General features: G+C 39.3%; 1 protein-coding gene across 1 annotated transcript; it reads right to left on the reverse strand.

The window, feature by feature from the left end:
• Positions 1-279: 279 nt before the first annotated feature.
• Positions 280-21,125, reverse strand: LOC139709311 (2-Hydroxyacid oxidase 1-like). Its single transcript, XM_071621262.1, has 8 exons — positions 21,004-21,125; positions 11,646-11,797; positions 10,398-10,568; positions 9,581-9,686; positions 7,454-7,623; positions 4,979-5,070; positions 3,991-4,152; positions 280-333 (listed from the first exon to the last, which is right to left on the reverse strand). Exons 1-8 carry the CDS (start codon positions 21,123-21,125, stop codon positions 280-282), a joined length of 1,029 nt encoding a protein of 342 aa, XP_071477363.1.
• Positions 21,126-21,849: the final 724 nt, after the last annotated feature.

The raw sequence follows: 21,849 nt of genomic DNA on the forward strand, positions 1-21,849 counted from the left end.
GGGAGCGTATTTCTTTACACTGTCTTACTGTCTAATGAATTACCTGTAGTGACAAAGAAATTATCTGATAATTACTATACCTGTGAGTTTGGAAAATTCAAGGGGTAATTGTCCCCAGCCCCACCCCATCCCCTTGATGCATACGACGGTGTTTTGTTTTTCTTTTGCTTTTCTTTTACTTCCGTCGCAATTCGGCGGTATATTATACAGACAAAATGTCAATTATTGAATTAACTCTGGTTACATAGGTGTTTGTGTACAAACCTGCTAATGCCATTGCTAGGTCGAATTCATCTTCAGAATATCTAGGACTTCTGTCACGCCATCTTCACCCTGTAAAGAGTACCACATTCCGGGAAATAAACCGGAAATAAAATTGATGTTCAACTGCAACCATTTTTCTCTCGCTCTTTGAGATTAACGTACCTTGGTTATGATACAGATAGGTTTTATGCCTCCACCGGCGAAGAGAACTGAATATTTGCGACCTTCCAAGACCTTATGATTCACACACGAAACCCAAGACACTCTATTCTTTTTATCAGAATTTCTCACGTCAACTGAAAACAAGAGACCAGGGGGTCTCGAGACCATTGAATATTGCAAGCTCAATTTTACCACACATTCTTTTGACACTGAAATACATTTGAGTCTCATGGCTCAGGTGAGCTAAAAACGCCCAACAACGCAAAAGCTGCCCGAAATAATTGCCTGACACTCCGGGCCTGACACAGCATACTGAATACCAAATTTTGTAAGTACAAAATTTGAATCCAGGTTCTCTACACTCTCTGAAAATGAACAACATTTCGTGAGTAAATTGGATATTCAGTGAGGCTTAGAAGAAATACATGTAGTGCAAGTAGTCCGTTACAAGGTCCCCAGAGAGAATAATACATAACTTAAAGGGATGGTAGTATAGGTGGAAATGAAAATAGAGCTTTTAGCTTTTTACGAGATACTCAGAAACCACTTTTGAAATGTCATAGAGCATACCATTCTCAGAAAAAGTCATAGGTTATTAACAGTTTTTGAAAAGGCTTAGATATTCAAAAACAAAGTAAAACAAAGTGCTCTTAATAAAAGATGGGTCCCACTTGCAACGGGGGGGGGGGGAGAGAAGCTTGCCCCCCTCCCACACACACACACACTTTACAGGGATCAAATGTCCCACTCTTTTCCATGCAAAGTGGGAGGGAAGTGGCAGCAAAAATATGAAGACTTTCTGTTCTTGTTTTTATTTGTTTGTTGTTTGTTTTTTGCTTGTCAGCCGACTTTTGCCGGAAAATCAGACCTTAAAAGTATGAAGACTTTTTTTGTTGTTGTTTCTCTTGTCTTTTGATGTTCTTTCTTCTTGACTGACAGGCGATTTAGACCTCCCCCCCCCCCTTTTCAAAAACGTAGCGCAGCTCTGAATAATGCCCAAACAAAATCAATAAAATGCTAATATGAGTATCCATTTTTTGTGTGTAATAACGTAGTAGATATTTTCCTTTAGATATTTATTGTCAGTAAAGCAATCATCCAGGGGCATCGTTCCATTTAGTGATGGGGGTAGGGGAGGGACTTGGGGTTTGAATATCTGTGCGAGGGAGCGGAGTGGCCTAGCGGGGGGGGGGGGGGGGTTGTTTGAAAATTTGGCATTTTCAGACCTGAAATTCAGCGATCTGGTGCACACTTTTGGTGAAATTTTGGGATTTTTTTCCTATAAAAAAAGTAAGAAAAAAAATATTCATAGATAATTGAATGACTACATCGTGGTATTCAGCTCTTGCTCCGCCTGTGCGACATCACTGTGAAGACCTACTAAATAGTGGGGCCAGGATTTGATCTTAGGGGAGCGGTTAGATGCGAGGGAGCGATGAGAGCGAGGGAGGAGTGTGTGAGAACTTTTTACATAATGATGTTGAAAATGGTGCAATTTGATGCATTTTTTTTGCGTGTTTTATCGACTTGAAATAGTCCAACATGTTTAAGGTAGCAGTACATTTCATGTAGATTATTATTGAACAATTTTGCTTATAAAAATGGTATCATTTAGAGAAACGTCTTGTATTAATTCTTATACTGAATATCATGAACGCGGTCATGAATTTTGACATTTTACAGTCCCAAAACGGCCGATTGTAGCAATATTTTTTCGCTTTGAAATTAGGGCGCAACTGCTGGCAATTACCCGGCAGCAACATCAGGAGAATGGCATAGCGATTAAATGCGAGCGAGCGAAGCAAGCGAGCTTGAACATTTTGATATTGTACAGTCCAAAAACGGCCGCTTGTAGCTATATTTTATCGCTTTGAAAATTAAGGGGGGGGGGCGCACCGGGCGCAACTGCTGGCAATTACCCGACAGCAACATCAGGAGAATGGCATGACGATTAAATGCGAGCGAGCGAAGCAAGCAAGCAAATTTTGATATTTTACAGTCCATAAACTGCCGTTTGTAGCTGTACTTTTTTTTCGCTTAGGAAATTAAGGGGGGGGGGGGTGGGGGCGCACCGGGCGCAACTGCTGGCAATTACTGGCAGCAACAAATATCTCGTAAACACATTTATGATGTAACCTGGGGAATTTTCAATCCCAGAAGTGTATACTATTCTTTTAGCGGGGGGGGGGGGGGGGACCCTCCGTTAATTGAAAGTATCTAGATATCTCCTCCCACGCAAGGAACATTTGCATTATTTTCTTTAAACTGAAGTAACAGACCTGGTGTACACTTTACATGAAACATTTTGAAATCTGTCGATCTAAAGTGTATTAAGTAGAAATGACTGAACGGGGAGGGTATGGGAGGGGTTAGGCCTGTCCCCCTCTTACGCGAGGGAGATTTTGTATTTTCAGAATTAAAATTCAGCCATCTTTGGGTGAAATATTTAGACAGTTTTCTATCAAAAAAAGTAAGAACATTTCCACATCTCGGGAGTTACGAGGAGGAGCAAAATGATCTGTTTGTCCCCAATACTTTTAAGGGGGAACCATCCCCCTCCCCCTCCATCGACGCCGCTGCATATGAGGGAGCTTTTGTAAGTGAAAGATCCGCTGCACACTCTTTGATAAATATAAGGAAATAAAACGTCAATCTCAAAAGTGTACAAAGTCTATCGAAAGGAACTCAGTAGCGGATCTTTTGCATATTCATGATTGCAATTCAGCGATCCGGTGCATAATTCTGGCGGTACTTGTCCAATTTTCCATAAAGAAAGTTCGAGATTTGTCCTCATATCGGGAATTGCTTGGAGGACAAATGATTTGTCTGCCCCAAACATTTCCGTAGGGGCGGGGCAAATGCCCCTCCCCCCCCCCCCCCCCCCCCCCCCGAGATATCATCCCTGGATGTATAGATGTATCAGAGTCATCATCGTTTCAGGAATGATGCAGGAAATGGAGGGGGGGGGGGGGGTTCAATTATGGCGGTATAGTTTTTGTTATTGTTTGTTTGTTTTCGTACATAATTTGCAGATGGTCCCGAGTTGCTCGCTTCATAGCATGTTTACATGTAAGCCTATGCTATTTGACGTTGTCAACGTCTGGACCATATCTTATGTCGATATTACTTTCTTCGCGAGCGAGCGCTTGAGAAAATTATATATACATTATCCTACAAGATAGAATACTGTTCAGCTCAGTTACCTGTCTGAAGGCGGGCGTACGAACAAGACGAACGTCATGCAATATGACAAAAATGATACAATCACATTTCCGTACAGGCCATCCCCCCCCCCCCCCCATCCCCGGGATTTACGCCCATGCCCACTTGTTATTAGTATCGCTTTGTTTTGAATATCTCAGCCATTTCAAAAACCCTTTTCGTCAAATAAACGCTGAATTCCTATTGAAATTACATGCTATTTCATATTTCATGAGAGGTTTCTCATTCTCTCACAAAATAAAACAAGAAAAACCCGTTAGAATAGCCTGGTCTCAACCAAAACGATACCATCCATTTAACGGGCCTATTCTACACCCTATTAGGCAAGTGAAATAGGCGTACTCCACATGCTAGTCCCCATATCGCCGGTCTGCCGATGAAGGCGGCCCGGGCTCCCAGGGCGAGTGCCTTGAGGATATCCGCCCCAGTTCGCACGCCTCCATCTACGTAGACTTCTACCCCGGTACCACGTACAGCTTTCACTACTTCTGGGAGGGCATCAAGCTGATTTGAGAAAGACAATTAAGATGAAGTTAGCATCTGACACTGGACAGCCATTCATCTATACATTCAACACTACGTTTGAAATAATGATATCACACTAATAATGATGATAATAATATAAATATCTAATGATGATAAAAACAGTGATAACATTGACGATAACAAAAAGAAAGATGTTAATATGAATTGTTATTATTAGTAGTAGTATTACTACTACTACTACTACTACTGATACTCCTTTAATTACGGTAATACTACAACTACTTAAACTACAGCTGTATTATCATTATCATCACCATTATTGTTATTTCATTTTATTTCGTTTTGTTTACTCATCTATATTGTTCATTTTGTAACAGGTGGCAATGACCTGGTCATTACTAATGATAACCCGATAACACGGTGGAGTAATATCGTCACAGACACGATGGCATTCAAATAATGTTAATAATTATGGTAATATAAGTAATAATGAAAATTATGATAGAGATAGAAATAATATTGATAATTATAGTATAGCTTTATTTACCTATACGGTAGCTTCTGATGATAATAATGAAACTAAAAAACAGTAACAAAAGGAAAGTATAATTACAGAACAATTATTCATTCAAATAAAAAAATGCTCAAATGCCTTCACACAGAATGACTTTTATAACTACAGATTATCATATCCATTAAATAACATTTAAGTATGAAAAAAGATCGACATCATAACTTTCTTCCCCTAAGAATACAATTATGTTGTACATACTCGTAAAAATAATCTAAAAAGTGTTATTTCTGACAAGTCCTTCATCTAAACTGCATGGATTTGATAACCAACCGGGGCTATGGCTGAGTCCAGCTGCCTACCACCGTGCGCTGAGACCAAGATCCCGTCGACACCAGCCGCGGCAGCCTCGCGAGCCATCTTGCCTAGACGGAAAAGATAAGATTATTTATAGTTATTGCGCTAGGGAACGTTTGCGCAGCAGGAACAATAATTATAACAATAATGACACAATATTACTACTGTATAACTTCTGCTGTAGATGAATACAATAGCAATGTTGATGATAAAAATGACCATAAAATGATAATGATAATTAACATAATAATAATTCAGTTCAGTTCAGTTTCAGTTTATCTTATCCAATCACAGTAATTTGCGTCAGCAAAGCTCTTCTTCTGCAACTCCTTGCATAACATAAAAAGAACTAAATGCATATAAACTGCCCACAATGTTAGAGTAACATAACTCAAGTTACAAGAGCAGAGAAAAAAGAACTTTAAATGTACAAACAAAAAGCAAAAGAAATATTATATAAGTTGACATTGAATAACATTAAAAAAAAAGAATCAATAATATTGTAGGGCATCAAGAGCCCGTTTGAAACTGGACTTTAAAATTCTTGAGCTGATTCCAACTCTGGACGCCTTTTAAAGAGAGAGTTCCTTTCCCAAGTGATGTAAATAAATATGATAATCATAAAAGCACTCAAGATGCTGTCAATAATAAATTTTGTACTATCAATGACATAGCATGTATCAACCTCGTTACTCTACAAGCATTGCAAGGGATTCACATCCGGGTCGCGGACAGGCATTGTTGGTATCAGTCTTGTCCATTGATGTGTGTACTGGTTGGAATTTTAACTCGGGATCTTCACTCTGTCTTTCAATCTTGTCCACATTACCACAGTGGATAGTCTTCTTTGTGACACACACTCATACAACCCATACACCATTATTATAGTGATCATGACGTGAAATAATTAAGGGGTATCTCACTGAGCGGCGAATGCTTGCAAACACTGGTGAAATTTGGGGTTTCATCAAGGTTCGTAAAAGGTTGCAAAAGGTTCGTTAAATGTTGCAGGAAAATCCGCAAAGAGTTTTGGTTGTCGCAAAAAAAAAAATTTTTGAACATATTCAATAAAAATTTTCTTCCGAATTTATTCTTCCGCAAACAGTTGCAAGCGTTTGCAAAACAGTCGTAAGTCTTTGCGAACGGTTGTAAGACGGTGCCGCTGCACGTTCTTTCTACTTCGACAATGCTACCGACACGTGACCTTTTATGGTTACCATGGTTACTGTTTAAAATCGACCTATTGAGAGAACTTTGCCATGTAGGTCGCCATACCGAAGAAACAAGGTATTAACGGAGGACGATATACCCTCGGGGTCGGGAGAGGTCCATGCCGAGTTTTCCAGGGGTCAGCAAAAGTTCCTAAACATTCACAGATAGTGCTAAAGAGTTGGTATGTAATCATTGTTTCTAATATTCGCAAAAAAAAAATTACTGTCTCTAATACTAATAGTCGCCAAATGCTTTTCACAAACACTTACGAAAACATTCGCTTAAATGTTGCTAGTTGTTTCTAAACATCGCTAAAAGACGCTAAATGTCGCTTATGGCAGAGGCGAACCCTGATTTTCGCGAACATTCCTCAGAAAAGTTAGCAAATCCAAAATTCGCAACATTCGGAAGCATTCGCCACTGACAGTGACCTGACATTTGCTCCCACCGGTCAAATTTTCTCCAAGGACTTAGGGTTAGGATTGCAATAGGGTTCTAGGTTTAGGTTGGTGTGAGGATTAAGATTAGGATTATGTTTGTGGTTACAATTTATGTTTGGTTCAACGAGCAGATATTCCATGCGAGCAACTGTAGCAGGACCAAATGTGGTGAAACCACTTTCACCTAAAGCTACCTTCATCAAAGATGGATATGAAAAGAGAATAATGATGCTCTGTGCGTGATGAATTTTAATGAAGTGGGATCTCTTGTTTTACGTTGGCAGTGCACTGCAAAAAGTCCAGTGTTGAATATGAAACACCGAGCTGTTATTAAATTTCCGATGTTTATTTGTGGTGTAGATCAACAACTCTGGGTGTCATTTTAAGATATAAATTTGTGTTTTGAATAGATACATAGTTGTACTGTACTTCTCTTTGTTGATTTTGAACTTCAACAAGACAATCAAGAACTTTCCGATAAAATATCTAATTTTTGGAGGAAAAAAATCCGGTGTGAACACATTTACAACACAGTAACACCAGTAGGTGTGGACAGTCTCCTGTTGACACTGGGAGGGTGTCATATCATTGACATTAACACCAGTAATATAAAATCAACACCATGGGTGTCATTGTTGAATTATCACCATCCGTGTAAAAAATATCACAGCTTGTGTCAAATTAACATCACCGAAGTGCCAGGTGAACACTTTCCAACACCATCACAACATACTTTCTACACCCATGGTGTTAGATATAACACCGATGTTTTTGCAGTGTGACAGATTCCATTCTTCACCTGTAAGAATCCCTTTCACTACCACCGGTATGGATGAGATGCGTTTGACCCACTTGATGTCGTCCCAGGTAGCTGAGCTGTCGACTCGGCTCATGTAGTCCCAAAGCAATTTATCGCCGTTAGCTTTGGCGCTGCGTACTTCTTCCTCAATCATGTTCATGTTGACGCACCTATAGCAAATCATTATCAGTGGTGTCAATTGATAAAGGATTGAAATTTTAAAAAAAGAACAAAATATTGCGTTCTGGAGAAAAAAAAGATAAATGGCCTTCAACAAATATCATCTTCATTTTTTATCCCTTCTCAGAAAAAGATTTATTCAAATTTGTCACCTGAGTGAGACAACGTGATTATTTGTTACTTCGCACTACAATAGGTTCAGTGTTAAATATGAAACACCGAGCTGGTGTGAAATATCTGGTGCTCACTTATGGTGTTAGATTAACACCTCCGGGTGTCATTTAGAAATATCAAATTGTTTTTTGAATAGTTTCTTAGTTAATGTTCTTCTTGTTGGTTTTGAACGTCAACAAGACAATCGAGAATTTTCAGATAAAGTACTTGATTTTTTTTTTTTAAAGGTGTAAACACATTTACACCGCAGTAATTCCAGTTGATATGGTCTCTTATTGAAGCTGGACGGGTGTTATACCATTGGCATTAACACCAGCAATATAAAATCAACACCATGGGTGTCATTGTTGAATTAACACTAACGCAGTGTCATAACTATCACCAGCTACAGTGTCAAATTGACACCACGACGTGCCAGGTGAACACTTTTCAACACCACACAGCATATATTTTCTATACCTGTGGGTATGGTCCTCTATTGAAAATTGATCGGTGTTAGATTTAACACCCATGGTGTTAAATCACCATCAAATTACTTAAATTAGATTGAACACCCGTGGTGCTAAATCTAACACCGATGTCTTTGCAGTGCGGGAGGAGCGGCATATTCATGTGGACCTCTGGGGAAAAAACAACATCCTCGACTAAGCTCTCCATTATTTTCAACTCCTCCAATATCTACGAATCAAGGTGATTTCTCTCTTTTTTTTTTATTTGTACGGAGTGCAAGGTCTGTCTATTGTTGGCCATAGGCATTAATGGGGATAGTATCTCTGCTGTGTCTTTTTTTTTATGTAGCACCTTTCCGAGGCCTTTACCTTGCTTTGCTCGGCTTTTTTTTTTTTCTTCCTTTGTTCGGTATTTTTCACCTGGCTATTAAGGATATTGTCGCACTCGTATGCGTAAGATTCTTTCATTCCAGATATTATACTTGTTTCCATATCATCCAAATAATACACAATATTTGCAAAGTAACATAATTCTTTCCAGTGGTGGATCGGGGGGGGGGGGGGGAGGGGCGGCACCCGGCGCGCGCCCTCTCTTTACTTTTGGTTAAAACAAAAGAAATCAAAAGGAAAAAAAGGTGGTCCTTGCGCCCCCTTTTGATTTTGCAAACACGCCTCCCCTTTACGGAATTCTTGGATCCGCTCCTGCTTTCGTTTCATGGCGGGATTCTTACTTTTTTCATCACGCTTCAAAGGACACGATGATCAATGGTGTAATCTACGGTAATTTTAGTATAAGACTTATATCTTGTAAGAAATAACAAAGTTGGTATGACTTCGGGTAAATGTGGAGACAGGAAAGCCAGACAAGAATACTCGATAACACATATGTACATGATCACGAAGTACACCACTATTTAAAATAATAATAATAATAATAATAATCTTTACCCATTATGCCTACTGTAGAAAAATACCAGGTCACACCCAGAGAGGTAGTTACACCGATAATATACAGGTGACTTTTTCTTCTTTCTTTCTTTCTTTTATCGTCTCGTTCTCCCTCTACTATGTAAGTGCGTTACCAACACTATTATCCTTTATTTTTTTGGTAATACAAAGTTCATTTTCATTATTTTGCTCTTATGATTTTGCTCCATATGAATTTTTTTCTTCAGCCATGTCAGTGAATCGTCTTTCTCTTGCTTTCTTCTCTGCAAAATCATGTCATCTATAATATTACAGTATAGTCATCTGCTGGGTTATACATCAATAAGCATTTTGATAATTAATCTTTAAAAAAAATAAAAAGTAATACAGTCTTTACTCAAGCTTTGCGTAAGCTGAATTCTCTCTGGTCTTCTGGCGTATATTGTATTCATGTTCTCCCCTCCTCATTCCGTGTACAATGCAGTCCACAGTCAACATCAATGCTGAAACAATTATTCGTGAAAAAAAGAAAGACAGAAAATAAATCAAGATTATATGCTGAAACGCTTGGTAACTGACCGCAGAATTGATTTCAATCCGAATACAATAATTCATAATCTGCTTGTTATGTTGACACATTATTTCTCTTTTATAAAATCACCATTTCTTTTTCTCTCACTCATATAATTGTGCATCAGGGTATCAAAAGCAAATACCAGGATAAAACATTAAAAAGAGGTTAAGATGGGAATTTTTGTACTGGATTAAATCCTATAATAGCATACATAAAACAAGGAAAACATACATTATGCATGCAAAACGATTGTAATTATTGAACCAGGACATGCACTGAGTAACTGTTGGATAAGTTTTGTCTACCTCAACTAACAGGTCAGTGATACATTAATCGAGACATTTTGGTGTCACGATTCGTTTCATGCTCATTATTTGATTTATTTGATTGATATTGATTGATATTGAAGGGCGGTTGCCACTAAAACCATGTATTCCAGACAACTTAACGCCCTTCTAATTCTCAACCGACGATATGCTTTTATGGTATTAACATTCGCAGTAGAGAACATTGCGTAGGCCAAACCCTTGGTCTGTTGTGATTGTTGATTGTTAAAGAAAATACGTTACAAAGTACATACTGTCCAAAGTTCCTGGTATACAAAAGGAGTAAACTGTAAAATACGATACTGGATCTATACCTTTAAAGCCGGCTTTCTCCGCTCGTCGAACGAGTAACTCAGAAATTTGTCTGTTCTGATAGATAAACAGCTGCATCATTTTAAGTCCGGTGGGCGTGGCCTGAGCGATATCTTCAAGCAGGACATTGGCTGCACAACTCAGTGACATCATCACGTTCCGCGATGCAGCCGCTGCAAATGGCGTGCGGAAGGAATTCAAGTACAAAAGTGGACAAAGCATTATTGTATAGTAATAATTGGAATCGATAACTCAGTCATTTTGTCGACGAATAATGACCGATTTGCGTAAGTCGACCGCATATTACAAGGATTTTCAAGACATGTTAGAGAATAAATCATGAGAAATAACTACCCAGTAGGACCTGTCCCCCCCCCCCAAAAAAAAAAATAAAAAATAAAAAATAAATAATAATAATAATAATGTTCCCAAGAAATATCTTTCCTTGTTTGTTTGGTTTTTTTTTTGGTAATTCACGCAGAACTATAATCGACACCCACGAACAGTAGATGTTGACGACGATTTCGAACCCTGCGCTGGTTATGCGATCTTTTGCAGATTAAAATACGGTTGTTGGACTTTGATACCATATTTTAGATATTCGCGTTTTTCGCAAATCGTTCGTGAAATCAGCCCTTTAACCCTTCTGGAGAAAGCAGACCCAGACTGTAGTCATCCGTCACCACACATACACACTTTTTTTTTGTTTTTCAATGATATTTTATTGATTTCATTCAAATCAATCATAAATCAACCCATTCTGAGTGTAACATGAACATAAAAACGGTAAAAAACATGTTTTTCAATGATATTTTATTGATTTCAATCAAATCAATCATAAATCAACCCATTCTGTGTGTAACATGAACATAAAAACGGTACAAATGGCATATAAATCGAGTATGTTTACACACATACACCCTCACACATACACCCTCACACACACACACACACACACAATGACGTTACGCCGTAGAACATAGTTACTGTCTTGTTCACGTACTGTTTGCACTCGGGTAGCAATCGACGTCAACGAAACTACGTATGATAAGCTCTTGTCAATTATCTTATGACTGACAATTCTCAGGGTTCATATTTCAGTGATAGAAAAGGGGTCTATCATTAATTTAGATCAGTTTATGATATCTTTCTGGATATTTATCAAACCGACAATAAAATAGTGATTGTGCACCTTTTCGCTCATAACTTGGAAGGACCGCCGCTGATGAAAGCTGTTTATTAATTCTTACCCTTCGCAGTGGCTACCTCCCCATCAGGATGAGCGCCCTTGTGGAGTGCCGTGGGAGAGATGCAGCAGGGAAAGGCGATTCGGTGACCCAGTATCGCGGTCGAAAGATTTCTGGTAGAGACGTCGCGAAGAACCAGGGGTCGGAAACGATATCTGAAGATTGAAAATTGTTTAACAAACATTTCGACAAAGTCGTATGCAAGCTACAAAATATGAAGAAGTGGCTATGCATTTATTGACATTAAAATATGGGAAAATAGAGACCTTTAAGACTTAACCAGAAGAAGAAAAGGAAGAAGTGAGCTTGGCATACTATGTCATGTATGTCGGCATAACTAGGGATAAAATCCCTATAGTATTCTGTCGAGCCTAGAAATTAACGATCTTGTTTATCTGTCTGTGGTCTCTGCATTTCCATGACTTTTTAAGCCTTCCAATAGTATGGATTTCCCCGTCCACGATGCCATGCCCTACAAGAAATTCAGTAATAATTTAAGATTTACTCAATAAGCTGAATGCAATAGGGCACTTTGTGCTGTGGGACCGTCCCACGTGTAACCAAATTAGCTTCTCGTAGCCAGAGCAGAACTGCGATCAACTGCCCCCAAAATTTTGAAATGGTCTTCCCATCTTTCTACATGAACTATTATATCATCTCCATGAAATTCACTACGAGGGATATATTCTTCAGAACTCTCTTCAGAGCTGCATTAGTCTGGGCTCCGTCCCCTTTTCCTTGGTGCGATAAACCAAGAGAGGGCGCAAATTTTCTTATTGCGATAATCGAGAGACTTCTCGGCGTATCGCAATCCTCGGGTGTCACGCCCTCATACGTCTTGTCGCGTACACTGAATCACCCCTACGAGTAAAAAGAGTCCAGAAGCTAGACTAGAGCTGCATGTGCTCCTGCACTCACCAAACCAGACGGCACATACCGAAATTGATACTGGCCAACTTACAGGTCCCGTGGTGTAACAAACGCGATTTGGCTTTGCCCGACTCTTTCATAGGTATTTGCCAATACCCTTTGGTTAAGACAATTTTACTGAAGTACTTACTCTTCGCGAGAGAAGCCAATGACTCTTGCTGGTTTGACAAATTGTTAGACGAACACAACTTACTTATTGAGACAACGAAAATTAATGGAAAAGATGTTTGTGCTGTCAGACTTTAATTCTTACCATGTCAATGGGGACTGGCATAGGGTGAATCTATCACTACTATATAGTCAACATTACCTCGAATTCTTTCTTCACCCCACTCGATCTCCACTGCTTGTGCCTACTTTAAATCATGGATGGTAGGGTCCATGTTTAAATCGAAGTGACAGTGTGGGTTCGTCACTAAGTCAAGCTTGTCACACATACTCTTCCATGGACGTTTTCTTTGGGACATTTGTGAACACGTCTTGATATATTTAGTCCATGGGCCAGGTCAGATATTGGTACCACCAAAAGGGACAAAACCTTTGTGGTGCCGTTTTGTTTGTTAGGGATATATAAGTGTATCAAACTATGATAGCAATTCCAAATGAGTAGCTTAGTCATGAAAAATGTAGTCTTTAATCAATGCATTCTGGGCTTTAATAATCAGCCCACGCGTCTGAACCGAGACTATACACAGAACGATAAAGCACGGTCTCTACGGAGCGCGCTGTTTTGAACGCGGTGTATCTCTCTGTGGAATGATAGTCTACGTTCAAGGCATCCGCGGCCATATCCAAATGCTGTTCTATACATGGTACCGTACCTCTCTTTATGTAGGAAAAAATGTATGGAATGGGAGACGTTACCGCAAAACGGTATTTTCTTATCATTCATTGCCATTCATTTTCTCGCTAAAATACCCATGGAAATTTATTTCACGATAAATTGCTACATTCCACTGTGCATATTTTCATATCTTTTGCCGAGCAAGAACTAACAATATTCAAGGTTGTTTTCATACAGTTTTATAGCCAATTCAAGGGCTACATCTGGATGAGTGACTAATGAATCAATGAATAATTTTAAGACATAGCTTAATCAAGGCTTACATATTATTATAATAAGATAAGTGATAGTAAATTTCCTGTTTGGAAGAACAATGAAAATTGGAATTATGGAGTAATCACAATAAAGATGGCAGTTCAAAATGATGAGATTATACAGAGTGGAAGAGCGGAGTACTGATGTAAATTCCATTATATATAAAGTTAGATAACAGCCTCAAAAAAGGTATTTGCAGATCTTGATACCAGCAAATGACCGCGGTTGTACCTCATATGGGTTGTATACAGCAAGGGAATTGGAGGGTTTTGTCCATTCCCATTCCTGGACTTTTACCCCCAAACCAGACTTTTTTTTTACATGTACATCACATTTTCAAATGATTTATCAAATATTGAGTAAGTCATTCAACAATTGAAGAAATTATCCTTTTTTTTGGGGGGGGAGGGGTTGTTAATTGTGCTTCTCGCAACTTGGTTATTCTAGCATGACGCATGGCAAGGAGCAAAGTAATTTCGATTCAGCAATTCTATCTGTTATCTGTTCTCGGTATCTATACTTGAAATTTTTTATACCTTGTGTCAGAGGGGATCGTTATAATAATTCTTCCCTGTTCCAGACTTATGAAACTCTACCAAAATGCAATTGCTCTGAAAATTCTGACAATACTCTGCAACAAGCACTAATTTGCTCCGTCGACATAGCTCTATTTGCATTTGCGGAGATTTGCTGCTCCCCAGTATATCGAAAATCGTATATAAAAACAAGACAGTTGAACAAAGCCGCCCCAAAACTCTCTCTTTTCGATTAACGTCCATAATATACATCTGCGTGCCTATTTTGTGTTTGCTCATTAGTTTGTTTGAATTAAAATTAATGTTCGTTTTTCGTAAAATTATAGTTTGGTATGATTATCATGGCACTATTTATCCTATTTCCTGTCAGTTTATCCTTTCCATTAGGTGTCGAAGTAAATTTGCTCTGAAGAGTGTTTCGTATATTTAGTAACATTAACTCACCCGTTTTGCAGAATTATAAGTATTAAGAAGGATGTTTTGGTATCTCTCGTTGCGCTCTTAATTTTGCTCAATATGTAGATATCTCGCTATTGACGTTTTGGTACTTAGGAGTTGTTTGTTGAGGTGTCTATGTCAAAATGATATCGAAATGTTGGTTATTTGGAGTGGTACAGAATTATTTGATTACGAATATAGTATATGATTTTGACAAAAGGTGACAGACACAATTTCGCCATTGATAGTGTCCTTTGAAATGCCGTGTTTTTTTTCACTCTTTTCCCCTAAATATTCTCCAAAGTGTTGATCGCATAGTTGAATAACAACTCTAAGAACACGAAGAATGCAACAGCTCGCGTGTGTGGAATGGGGATTCCCTCGCATTTGTTTATGTGACAGTGGATGAATTGTTATTATCTCCAAAATAGCAAAAATTTGGAGAGAGAGGTGCTCCGCTGATACTGAAAATTGTAAATTTTGCCCACTTTAAGTTTGATATATTGTCTGATCACCTCCAAATTTGATGTCGTTTCCCAAAACTTATTACGCATATACGTTGTATAAGATATGTTTAATTAGTGTTAAAGTATTTTGGTTACCATGGCAACAAATAAACATAAGCAAGTTCCGTTTCACATTTTGACCCTTTTTTAGCTTCTTGTTACTTATTATTTTATGTATTCACAACATAAAATAATAAAATTTTATACTTTCAAAGGAAGTATTCAATTATGTTTGAAAAAACTACAGCGCCCTCTTGTGTTTTGTCTTGATTTTTTCTGTGGTAAACACCATTTTCTTAAGATTTGGACCTGTAAATGCTCCGAAAAGGTTAAAATGAAGTTCAAATGTGTCTTTATATATGTCTAGATAGAAATCAACAGCAAAAACTAGTTGCAATTTCGCCTTGACTGCCCGACATAAGTCTTAAAATAAGTTAATTTTATATTATTTAATGGAATTCTCTTTGTTTTCTTTGTACTGGTATTTTGACAAATTGCTCCCTCTCTGTGGTTTCCAAGAAAAGTTTTGATGGTGCCATTTTGTAGAGTATGTCTTGAGTTACATTAATGTGCCACATTTCAGAGCAATATTGATAGAAAAATATTGAAATGATAGAGGGAGCGGATTGTGCCCTCCATGGTTTACCGAGCTTAAAAAAGGTATTTGGAGTTATGAGGGTTAACGGCTGATACTGAGACTAAGCTACTTCTCTGGAATTGCTATCGTAGCAAAATATCATCTACAGATACATACCATTTCAAAATGCAAAAGCAACATTTGTCCCTTTAAGTGGTACCAATATCGTAAAAATCTGGTCGTTGCCCATGGACTAATTATTCAAATCATAACTTCCCGTGCTAACTTCAGCGTGAGCTCTTACACCTAGGCTCTATCCGACCTATGTACACATAACCGTGAACTTCTTTTGTACCAATCCAGGTATCTCATTAGGTACCATAGGCTCATCACCCTACTCATCATCACCCTCTTGGGAAGAACACAGTGTCCCACACTGTGTTCACAATATGTTCATATAGTCGACTATGTAAAGATGCTCGAATTTAACAGTGTGAAGATTATTTGATCTTACTGATAGCAATCTAAAAAGGGAAGATATAAATATCGACCCACCTTCATCAGGACCACTTTGTTTTTTGTATATCTCACCCATTTCAAAACAGATTTTGATAAATAAGTTTTGAATTCTTCTAATGGGACTGTATGCTCTTTCATATCATAAGAAATAGTGGTTTCTCATAGTCTTTCCACTAAACAAAGTTAAAAACCTGAAGCCCCATCTAAGGCAAAACTATACCATTCCTTGAAAAGCCCGTTTGAACACCTCATCCACCCTTCCACCATGCCATGCACACACCCCAAAAATCCTCACTCCAACCTCATACCCAACAGGGTATCCCTGCCCTCTTCTCTCAACTCACTCCATCCTACAAGGAGTCAGGTCATCAGCAGACGACAGTCTCCACTCTGCGGATCCATTATAGCTGAACATCTGCAACGTGTGCAATAGCAGACGACACTGCTCCCCATCAGTCCCATATATTTTACCTCTAAGAATTAGTTGCCATCAACTGATTATCGATTGATACTGCCCCCTTATTCATTCATGTAGTGCTTTTCCGTCACAGCTCATTATAGTGAAGTGCCCCGCGGAACCAATAACGTGTTTAAAGAGCGGTGCATAAATCCACACCGATATTAAGCGGGGTTCCCACTATCACGATTGGCGCCACGATTAAAATCGTGGTCTTAATCATGAAGCAATCGTGGTGATCTTATCAGATCGTATTAGATTGTATCAAATCTTGAGGTCAATCGTGGCAATCGCGTTAATCGTAGAAAATTTTTGGACGGTTCAAAAATTTTCTACGATTTACACGATTAATTTTTGATCGCGATCATCGCATCAGATTGTCATTAATCGTATCAAAACGCAGCAAATCTTATTAAATCGTGCTTCTTAATCGTGTTGATCGGGATCGACTTTTTCACTTTCTTTCTGCTTATTTTGCACATTTGCCCTTATTTTACTCGCCAATCGTATATTTTGTATTCCGCGAGGTTGAATAAGGGACGGATGGCACAATGAAATATAAAATAACAACACCACTGAAACATCCAACAGAAGCAGAATGTTCCATATACCCCACAAAGCACTGGCGTAGCCAGGGGGGGGGGGGGCGATGGGGGCGGTCGCCCCCCTAAGATTTGGACCGGGGATTTGGGAGGCGGAAAAAAAATGCGTGTACACTGTATGCATGCACATGAAGCGGGTCTCCTTTCCGACCTTTCATCAAATAAGATATATTTTTTTTAATATTTCACTCAAAGTGTGCACCAGATCGTTGAATTTCAATTCAAAATATGCAAAATCTCTCGTGCTTGGAAGGGGGTATCCCCCTCCCAAACCCTCCCCCTCTGTGCCTCTTTCCCTAGCTAAGTACACTTTTTAGATTTACAAACAAATTCTGAATAATTCTGAGTGCACAAGACTTATCACTTATATTCCGAAAACTGAAGGTTCCCTCATGTATAAGGGGAATTTCCCCTTTTTAATCGACCCTTTCCTCCCTCAGCCCCCCCCCCCCCCCATCAGTTTTTTTTTTTTTTTTTTTTTTTTGTGATTTGCCAAATGTTGATTCCATCAAATATACGCGATATCTCAATTTCAACCTTAAAGAGATAAAAGCTCCATCGGAAGGGAAGGGTGGAGATAACACTCGCCCACGCCTTCTCCCTGCTCGCCCCCCCCCCCCCCCCCCCCCGCCATGCAAAGAAGTAGACTGTGGCTATACCCAGATCGCTTTATTTCCATTCTAAAGACGCAAAAGCTCCGCGAGCGGGAGAGGGAATCCCCCTTCCCCTAAGCTCTACCTCACTAGACTTTATACATACGCACAGATGGTGCACATTCGGAATAAGAGCTAAATTCCGTGATTTTAACACTTCGATGAAAAAGTATTGCACCAAAAATTTGCACCAGATCGCTGAATTTCAGGTCTGAAAACGCAAAATCACCTTCGTGTGGTAGGGGATATGCCCCTATCTACACCCTCGTGTGCATGCTTTTTCTGTTTGATTGCTGAACAGACAGCGTTCATGATATTCAGTGTAAGAATTAATACAAGAAGACTAGTGTATTTAAATTATACCATAGGTAAATTGTTCAATAATAATCTACACTAAAGTATACTGCAACCTTAAACAAGTGGGACTGTTTCAACTCGTTAAAACACGCAAAAACATGCATCAACTTGCACCATTTGCAACATCAAAATGTAAAAAGTTCTCAGCGTGGGGGGACACCCCCCTCCCACACCCTCCCCTACCCCTCGCTCGCTCCGCTCGCTCGGGTTTAGTCGCGTTCATGATATTCAGTGAAAAGAATTAACACAAGAAGTGTATCTGAATTATACCATTTTATAGGCAAATTGTTCAATAATAATCTACACTAAAATATACTGCTACCTTAAACAAGTGGGACTGTTTCACGTCGATAAAACGCGCAAAAACATGCATCAAATTGCACCATTTGCAAAATCAAAATGCAAAAAGTTCTTACCGTGGGAGGGGGGACACCCCCCTCCCACACCCTCCCCTCCCCCCTCGCTCGCACCGCTCGCTCGGGTTCAGTCGCGTTCATGATATTCAGTGAAAAGAATTGATACAAGAAGTGTATTGGAATTATACCATTTTATAGGCAAATTGTTCAATAATAATCTACACTGAAAATAATATACTGCTACCTTAAACAATTGGGACTGTTTCACGTCGATAAAAAGCGCAAAAACATGCATCAAATTGCATCATTTGCAACATCAAAATGCAAAAAGTTCTTACCGTGGGAGGGGGGACATCCCCCTCCCACACCCTCCCCTCCCCCCTCGCTCGCTCCGCTCGCTCGGATTCAGTCGCGTTCATAATATTCAGTGAAAAGAATTAATACAAAAAGTGTATCTAAATTATACCATTTTATAGGCAAATTGTTCAATAATAATCTACATCAAAATAACTGCTACCATAAACAAGTGGGACTGTTTCACGTCGATAAAACGCGCAAAACCATGCATCAAATTGCACCATTTGCAACATCAAAATGCACAAACTTCCTACTGTGGGAGGGGGGACACCCCCCTCCCACACCCTTCCCTACCCCCTCGCTCGCTCCGCTCGCTCGGGTTCAGTCGCGTTCATGATATTCAGTGAAAAGAATTAATACAAGAAGTGTATCTAAATTATACCATTTTATAGGCAAATTGTTCAATAATAATCTACATCAAAATAAGTTGCCACCATAAACAAGTGGGACTGTTTCACGTCGATAAAACGCGCAAAAACATGCATCAAATTGCACCATTTACAACATCCAAATGCAAAAAGTTCTTACCGTGGGAGGGGGGACACCCCCCTCCCACACCCTCCCCCCCTCCCCCCTCGCTCGCTCTGCTCGCTCGGGCTCGGTCGCTTCGCTCCCTCGCAGACTTAACCCCCCCCCCCCTAAGATGAAATCCTGGCTACGCCGTTGCCACAAAGTAACTTTTGTGACTTTTGAAAAGTGACTATTGTCGTGGTTATAAGGTCACTCGTTCATGACTATAAAGATCACTGTCATTATTTTTCACATAGAAGTTAGTCAATAAGTGTAGCAATACCCCTGCGATATAAATTTGCTTAAGACTTTTTTTTTTGGTTAAAAAGTGATATCATTTTAGGGGAGTTACCTTTCTGTTGTGTGTGTGTATGTCGGTTTTGTTAAACACTGTTAAATAAAACAATAAATCAAGCCAAACCAACCAAACTTTCAATACCCAAAGAGATAACAACATTTTGAAATAAAAATGCTTATGATACATACTATGCGAATATGATATCAAACACACAAGCAATGCTATCAGCTCGGCCAACTTTCTCATATTGAGCGTATATAACACATATTATGTTAGCATTCAAAAAGATCCCATCCTCGTTTTTTTAGCTTTAATTTCATCATATTTTCTTCTTGTATTTCAAAGAAAGGTGAAAACATTTGTCTTGATCTTTTTTCTGGAGAAGATGGGGCAATGATTTGATCTTGTGTATTCGGGTTTTTTTTTTGGGGGGGGGATGAGCACGTCGATTCAATAATCTATTAATTTCTTTAGGTTAAATTAGAGGAGGGAATATCTGAGGTTGTGGCTGGCCTAGGTGATGCTTTCTATCTAATGATAACGTAATCGTCATTCGCAGTACTGCAAAGGTCACGTTCTCATCATCCTCAACCTGTCAACCTTTGCCACCATCAATGGTTGTGGATAGTAGGCCTAATCACTCTGCAGAAGTTGAGGAAACAATGAAATTCATCGTCAGCCGGGATATAATATCCCCATTCAGGTCCAATCGCACCTTAAATGGGGGTCGTTTTTTATCCCGATCGTGACAGATATCGTATCTTATCTCAACAGCCCGTATTAAGTAGTTCGCGGTATTCGTATTGGAACGAATCAAAACGTCGCTGCAGGCACCAAATCGGGGATCCCGATCGTAATGAAAGTGGTAGATCGGAACCAATCATGGACTCATTCGGGACAATCCTATCGGATCGTATTTGAACGGGAGACCAGATCGTGACAGATCGTATTGCTTGAAATAGACCAATCGTGACCATATCGCATCCAAGCGAAGCAACACGTATTGACTCGCATAACCTCGTATCCAAACGTGAAATTTCAGACGAGTTCAACGAAACTTCCACGATCAGTTACGAATGTCCAATCGTGGCGTTCGTAATATATCGTACGATAGTGGGAACCCCGCTTTATACGATGAATAAGATTAATGATTACTGTTGACATACCGCCTGAACGCTTCACGACTGTCGCGTAGGGTAATCTCTTCATCGGCACCTCCCTGGTAATACCTGTACATCATTGGTTCGATGAACTGCTTGGCATCTCGTTCAAAGTCGTCCACACACATTCTCTTTCTCCTAGCCAACGTCATGCTTTCCTTCACAGGCGGAACTTTTGCAAAAATTTGTCATCAGCCAACAAAATTCACCTGGGTAATGTGTCGACGCTGAAACAACATGGCGTCACCAGCACCAAAACCTCACCTTTTTTTTTTTTTTTTTTTTTTGGGGGGGGGGGGGGTTATTGTTGTTGATTTTGTTGTTGTTGTTGTTGAGTCTCTTTAAACAAACTATTTCCCCCTGTATCAAGACAACAGGTTTTGTGTATCATCTGTAATGTTCACGCACTATCAGAAGAGCGTGTAAGGAACTCGTCGATCCGGAACAGTGAACATACACAGTGGAAGAACTACGTCGAACTATACAGTATGTCCCAATACATACTGCAGTAAGTCGCCCCAAAAATTACAATCGAATTTTCGCATTGATAACAACCAATATGATGAATTCCTTTATACACTTCAGGGTCTTAAAATATGATATTTTAGCTCTATTTTGCAGAAAACCCCATTCAATTTGGTTAAGCGGTCACAGAGAAATGTGGATTGTTGTAAAGCATGTCATGAGTCTGATTCTTCCAATTTTTGCAATTCAATGCTCTTGTGTGTGAATAATAGACAGAATTTGGAAGGAAGAGATTCCCGATATCCTCTACAAAATTCCTCATTTCTCTTTGACCACTGAAGCAAATCGAATGGGGTTTTCTGTAAGATGTGGGCAATGAGTTATAGC

Source organism: Diadema antillarum, unplaced genomic scaffold (genome assembly GCF_040938485.1).
Source record: "Diadema antillarum isolate AM-2024a unplaced genomic scaffold, OU_Dant_1.0 seq00001425_RagTag, whole genome shotgun sequence".
NCBI classification, from domain to species: domain Eukaryota; kingdom Metazoa; phylum Echinodermata; class Echinoidea; order Diadematoida; family Diadematidae; genus Diadema; species Diadema antillarum.